Source organism: Eptatretus burgeri, unplaced genomic scaffold, assembly GCF_056783735.1.
Source record: "Eptatretus burgeri isolate ZD-2024b unplaced genomic scaffold, Ebu_testis_v1 Ebu_testis_scaffold_1367, whole genome shotgun sequence".
NCBI classification, from domain to species: domain Eukaryota; kingdom Metazoa; phylum Chordata; class Myxini; order Myxiniformes; family Myxinidae; genus Eptatretus; species Eptatretus burgeri.
This window is the reverse complement of record NW_028223316.1, coordinates 1-7,351: the sequence shown is the minus strand read 5'-3', so window position 1 is coordinate 7,351 and position 7,351 is coordinate 1. Positions and strand designations below refer to the sequence as shown.

Genomic DNA, 7,351 nt, shown 5'->3' with positions numbered 1-7,351 from the left:
CCATTGCTGAGCCCGCTTTGGCAGTGTTGGCGGTGTCTCCTCATGTTGTGGTCATTGCTCTGGCCAGTTCAGCTTTGTTTGGTGTTATTGTGACCCAACCAGACTTTCAACAGTGAAAACAATTCTTTAATTAAAGTACAAAACAATTCATTCACCCCACTACAAATAACTTTCACCCACAGCACAATTAAATGTTATACTGGTCCGAAACCCCCTGGTGAAATCACACAATTCATATGTCCAGAACAGACATGAATAATTCATGTAATGTGTTTGGGTGATGTATGAGACTGGGTAAAACGGCGGAAAAACCCAGAACTAATTTATTTTACAACTTTAAACCTTCTTAAACTTTTATTTAAATTGAATGATATTGTTGTGGATTCGTGTGGACGATCGCCTCAGCCCAATTGCGGCCGCACGCACCCACCGAACGAGCAATCCAGTCGTAGCTTCCGGATCAGCGCCGAAACCCAGCTACGGGTGTTTTTATAACACCATAGATCAGCCAACTCTTCTGTCCACGTAGCTACAGGGTCAATCGCCGAATTATGGATGTACCTAATTATTCGCGCAGACGGAAATGCCGGGGATCTTGACCTCAACGGGTCCTGCACGAAAACGAGCCGCTTTACGCAGCTCGTTTCGTATGCGATTGCCGAGCGGTTATATATCGCCAAGTCCCGTTGGACCCGATTATCTTATCGGTGTTAAAAACCAGCTGGCATTCCGAATGCTCCATGGCAGTCAATGAGAGGAAGGGACGCAACGAGCGGGTGACATTTAACAATGGGGACATTTATTTGAACACAGGCAATGCATTGGATGGGGGGATGGGGAAAAAGACACGAGCAAAAAATCCTGCAGCCGAGTTCTATTCTAATGTGAAGCAAATACAACACAGGCACTTAACAGTTTCCTACTTATGAGACGGGCCCACGAACACACGTATGCACACACACACCCAAGAAATGGTGGCTGATGCCTTTAATAACGGACTCCAGCTCGGAGGGCAGATGAGCTGAAACCCAGAACCTATCTCGAACCTCTCCACCTCGTGTGGTCTTCAAGCTGTTCGGACGCGGGCTCCAGCGAGAGCGAGCTGGATCCAATCGCCGTGAGCCGCGATTCTTCCCGAGCTCCAGCGAATCCTCTCGCGCTTCTGAACACGTGCTGGTGAGACGAGGCGCCGATCCTTCCCGTCGATGCGTCGCTATCTCGAGGAACCACCTCCAAGATGAGGCCGATGAGTCGCACCAAGCCGGGAACCGAGCGATGAACAAAGAGCCCCCCGAACCAAGAAGAGCCAGCCGAGCAACCAGCTCAACTCTCTTCCGATGAACAAAGCCGACTCTCTTCGACGAACCAAGCCAGAGCCCAAAGTGAACCCAGCCAAGCAGAACCCGAATGTCTGCTGAAAAGCCAAGCCAAAGCAAAAAGCTCTCCAAAAAGCCTCCACTTGGCCAAGCAGAACCGAATCTCACTGAACCAAAAGTCTCAACCCTCGCCAAGCAGAACCCAAAGGCCTGCCAAAAGCCAAGCCAAAGCAAAAAGCCGATTAAAAGCCTCCTCCCGAACCCAAGCCGAAGCAGAAAGCCTTCAAAAAGCCTCCTTCCTAACCGAGGCCAAGCAGAACCCGTAGCTCTACTGAACAACCAACCGAACCAACTGAGGATTTCTTCCTTATTCTCCTCCGCCCTTCCCCCCTCCCGGCGTGACTCATCCTCCCGTGCCCGCACAACCGCCGGTGGGAGGGAGTTGTTTCGTCCCGTGATTCAGGAGGGGAGGGCTCTTCTTCCTCTTTGCAGAAGAGGGGGAGGGGCGTCTCCATTGTGTTGGGATCGCTCTCGAAATATTAAATTGAATCGCAGCGCACTTAATCAATTTCTGTCCATTAAACAATGGAAGGTGAGATATCTGGGGAACATGCACTTATCGACATAACTGAGCTAAAGGAACCTGAATGTTGTGTGCAATCGAATTCCCAAATTCATAACAATATACTTGAACACTGCAAAACACAAATCTTCAAAATATTTCCAAGAACCGAGCTGTATATCGATATATATCATGAGTCGGAGTGGCATATGGGAAACACAGCAGAATGGTGAAGGAGATTCTGCCAATAGGATCTGGTTCCGTCAGTGAAGTTCCCGATTTTTTGTTGTTGTTTCAAGTTCAATTTTTTTGTTGCCTGTTTTTGTTGATTACCTTATACAAATGTGTGTCTGGCACAATTATCTTACCTAAATTCCATTTGAATCTCCACAGAGAACCGTTTTACTAGTCATAGCTGTTCTGTCAATTTTTCGTCATTCGGTGCGAAGAACTTTAAGTCATCCAGACGTGAGTGAATAATTACATTTTGACGTTCATAACGCATTCCAAAAAACAATGTGATATAATAGGGTGCATGGATGATGTGGGTATACGGGCCATGATAGTGGTGGCCATAATAGTGGGGTGCTCAGTTAATAATGGTAATTTTGTTCAGAATGAACGTGCAAGGTGAGATTATGTGCTCAACGTGTGTTGTTCAAGTTGTAAAAGTGATTTATTTTTTATTTTACTCCATTGTTAATTTGCAGAGAAAAAATTGAAACATCTTCAAGTGTGAACTGTTCCTCGTCATTGGACGGAGAAGTTTCATTCGATCATCACCTGGCAGAGACTTTGTGTCAGGATGGTGAGAAATTTCGGGGTGTGTCTACAAACAACAACAACAACTGCGACAGGTGGATCAATTTCTTGCATCAGGAAAGCCAAATAAGTGAGAAACCAAACAATTTTTCTGTGACCAACAAAGACTTCACTTCCTCATCGTGTTTAAAAGGATGTGTAAAAATATGCACAGGTGAGACGTCACACAGGTGCACTGTATGTCATAAGGGATTTGCTTCTTCTTCATATCTGTTGACACATCAAAGAACACACACCGGTGAGAAACCCTACAAGTGCTCACAATGCAGGAAGGCCTTTTGTTCTTCATCAAGTTTATATCGTCATCAAAAAATACATTCAGGGGAGAAACCACACAAGTGTTCACAATGCAGGAAGGCTTTTTGTTCTTCATCAAGTTTATATCGTCATCAAAAAACACATTCAGGAGAGAAACCACACAAGTGTTCTGTGTGCAACAAAACATTTAATCAATCATCACACTTAAAAAGACATCAAATAATACACACTGGAGAGAAACCTTACATGTGTTCTGTGTGTAACAAAGCATTTAATCAGTCATCATACTTACATGAGCATCAGATATTGCACACCAGGAAGAAACCTTTCAATTGTTTTGTGTGTAACAAAGCCTTTTCTCGTTTAGCAACTGCATCAGCACATCGAAGAATACACACCGGAGAGAAACCCTACAAGTGTCCTTTGTGTAACAAAGCGTTTAATCACCCATGGAACTTACAGAGGCATCATACAATACACACCGGAGAGAAACCTTACAATTGTTCTGTGTGTAACAAAGCGTTTACTGATCCATCAACTGTACCTAAACATCAAAGAATACACACCGGAGAGAAACCCTACAAGTGTTCTGTGTGTGACAAGACCTTTGCTCATCCATCAAATGCAGTGATACATCAAAGAATACACACCGGAGAGAAACCTTACAATTGTTCCGTGTGTAACAAAGCGTTTAATAATTCATCGAACTTCCATAAACATAAATTAAGACACCTGAGAGAAACTCTATAATTGTTCTGTGTGCAAGAAGGCCTTTACTTGTTCATCATCTGTATCTCGACATGAAACAATACATCAAAGGAAACAATTTCCTGCAACAGGTGCGAGCAGAAGATGCCACACATGGGATGGAAATAACAGCAAATCCAGCACCATCGATTGCAAAGAAGAGAAATGAAAAACACAAAAAGATACATCAACAAATATACACCGACAACTGGGAGAACGACAAAAGAGCAGGAAGATTGAAAAAGATCTGGAAAGAGTTGGGGAGAGACAAAGAAGGTACTTTGCAGTGGCTTGGAAGGCGTCATGTCAACTGGGATGGAGAACGAGTCAGAGTGCATTGTAGAAAGTCTACACCCCATTTTAAAATTTTCACCTTTTGATGTCTTATCGCCTGAAATGAAATATCATTAAATCAGACTTTTTACACCTTTATTTATACATCGTAACCCAGAACTTCCATGTGAAAAACAAATGATACAAATTTCATGAAAATTAATCAAAAACACAAAACTAGAATATCTTGGTTGGATAAGTGTCCACCCCCCTTATATGAGCAATTGTAAACTCGCTCAGGTGGAACCAATCACCTTCAAAATCACACACCAGCATAATTGACCTCCACATGTTTAAACTGTCATGATTCTGATGATTTCAGAATAAAATGAGCCGTTCCTGTGGGTTTCCTTTACTGGGTCGTGCATTTCACAGTAAATGCTCAATCATGAGTACCAAGGAGCTTTCAAAAAACCTCCGGGATAAAGTTATGGAAAGGCACAGATTTAGGGGATGGGTAGAAAAATATTTCAAAGGCCTTGAATATTCCTTAGAGCACAGTCAAGATAGTCATTATTAAGAAATGGAAAGCGTATGGTACCACCAAGACCCTGCCGAGATCAGGCCGTCCCTCCAAACTGGATGACCAAGTAAGGAGACTGATCAGAGGCTACCAAGAGGCCAATGGCAACGTTGAAAGAGCTACAGGCCTTCATGGCAAAGACTGATTACTGGTGTCCATGTGACAACAATATCTCAAGCACTCCACAAGTCTGGGCTCCACGGTCAGGTGGCAAAAAGGAAGCCATTACACAAAAAAGCCCACCTTGTGATCTTCGATGATCTTTCCCAGCACGATGAGATGTTCCACATCGAATGTACTTCTCTGTCATACGTTTTGTGTGTAAGTTAAAAAAACTAGTGCATGCCCATAGATGCGTGGCTGTATGTGCAAACCCTCCCCCCCGCAAAAAACTCAAACTGCGTGCCAGAAACAACAACCACACAAGCCGTTCCTTTGCTTTCACGTGTCCGTACGTGCGTGGCTGTACGTGCAAAAAAAAAAAAAAAAATTTATATATACTTTATAAACGCTTGCCAGAAACAACCACACAGGCCGTTCCTTTGCTCTCGCGTGGCCGTACGTGTATGGCCGTACGTGCATGGCTGTATATGCGTGCCCATAGTGCGTGGCTGTACATACAAAAAAAAAAAACTTTCAAACCGCGTGCCAGAAACAACAACCACACAGGCCGTTCCTTCGCTCTCGCGTGCCCATATGTGCGTGGCCGTACATGCAAAAAAAAAACTTTCAAACAACCACACAGGCCATTCCTTCGCTCTCATAAACGACGACTGGATTGGGGAATTGTGTTTATCTATAAATGCGGATAAGAAATCGAGAAATTATTAGAATACAGTAAGTCATCACTATCCAAAAGTCGTGCGTGCCCGTACGGAATGTTCACATCATTCTATGAATTATCGCTTGCATTGAAGTAACAACTGCTGTGATACTTACACACAGAGTTAATTAAAATCAAGTTTACCTCCCTGTCTTTGCTTGCCATGACATTCGCTGCCATTTACCATTGGCACTCTTACCCCACGGAAACTAAGGCACCGATTTATCCCCATCGTAACCAGCATGGCACGTGACGTCATCGTCGGCTGGCCGTGCACCGGCCTACGCAGCCACGCCTACGCAGCACGTGTCCTGTCATTGGTTGGTAAATAAATGGCCATAACTTGGGAATCACTTGTCCGATTAATATCAAATCTTGAAAAGGCACATCCTCAGTTCCCCAGCAATATATCTGGCAAGTTTCAATTAGATCAGACCAGTGGTTATCAGGAAACAGCGGTCACGTCTTCCTTCTTCCTTCGAGTCTTCGATATAAACTAAGTTAAAAGTCTTCCTTCGATATAAACTCCTTTCAATCATCAGTACGAGGGTAACAATCGTTAATTGATGCTTTGCTAATTGCTGTTACAGTTCACAAGGCAGCACACAATAGGTTTCTTTACCCTTGGGTTATCTCGGATAAGCGCGTCTGATGATCCCGGAACTTGGTGACGTTAAACCGTGGGATTAACGGGGTCATTATCCTAACCTGCACCCGAAGGGACGGGACAGGCTGTTGTAATTGGGCTGTGAGTTTGTGAGTGTCATACGCAGATCTACTTTAACATAGATCGTTAATTCTTAGATCTACTGTAATCTATGTAGCCTGGTGATCCTCTCCATTGTTAAAATGCTCTCTCATTGCAGATTTAATGCACAATTACGCTCTTTTGTCTGGAGAAGAAATACTTATAAAAAGAAGGAACAACAACAGGTACACAAATGGCATAGGAATGCTTTTATGTAACTGTGATGTCCGCTCTCCGGATTCGTACCAGGCAACCGGAATGGTCTGACGACTGTCTGGTCGATACCCTGACGAGGCTACGTGTTGTTAAATGTCTATTGTTGTTATTGTGGAGACACTGTATATGTCCCAAGCAAATCATCATTGTTCTTGCTAAAAGCTGGCCTTTGCTGGTTCAAGAAAAGGCCAAACCTTGTACACAGTTAGCAATGTCAGAGGGAGAGGACAGATGGCCTTTGTAGGGTCAAGGAAAGGTCAAACCCTGCCAACAATTAGCAAGTTACAGAGAGAACAGATGGCCTTGTTGAACACTCAGGAAGTAACAAAGGCTTTTGAATTCCAGCACGAAGTGAAGTGACCTTGCTTTGCACTGGCCTTAGCAGGATAATAACAGAAAACAGGCCTTGCCATTAGTCAAGATAATGAAAGACAGCTGCAGAGCCAAGGGGAAAATAACTAATTCTGTGCTTTTGAACTCTTCTGATGGAAGTTAATGAAGGAAACAGGATGAACCATGTTGGCAGGTGGTCATACAATGGTCAGAGTAAAATTGTATATATATATATATATATATATATATATATAAGGCAAAGCTGAACTAAGCTTGACGGAGCTGGGCTGGACTGACTACTGAGCTGGCCTGTCTCTCCATATGCGCGTATGTACTTTGGTGTGCAATAAACTCTTCTCTTCCAAGATCGGTGTGGACAGAACTTGCTTCCAATCAGTACGGACTTCACCTGATCTCAACATTATTACCTCGTTCGTGCAAATCGAAAAGCGGGGTTCAGTAATTAGTTCCCTTTGTATGTCTGTCCACAAACGTCAGTTTATGATGGAGGAAGGACTTCATTTCAATTGAACGTTATATTTTGAACACGAACATGAATCAGAAAACTAACCTGCGCTTTAATAGTACCGTCCAGGACTTTAACAGTACCGTCCAGTACTTTGCGTCTGAATTTGGCCCGATCGCACATGCGCACAGAGGAGTGAGGTCA

General features: G+C 43.7%; 1 protein-coding gene across 1 annotated transcript; it reads left to right on the top strand.

Annotated features, from left to right (window-relative positions):
* Positions 1–2,413: 2,413 nt before the first annotated feature.
* LOC147006875 (uncharacterized) lies at positions 2,414–7,046 on the top strand. The gene is made up of 2 exons (XM_085867755.1): positions 2,414–2,508; positions 2,589–7,046. The coding sequence occupies exons 1-2, from the start codon at positions 2,414–2,416 to the stop codon at positions 3,706–3,708; spliced, it is 1,215 nt and encodes a 404-aa protein (XP_085723881.1). The 3' UTR covers positions 3,709–7,046.
* The last annotated feature ends 305 nt before the right edge of the window (positions 7,047–7,351 follow it).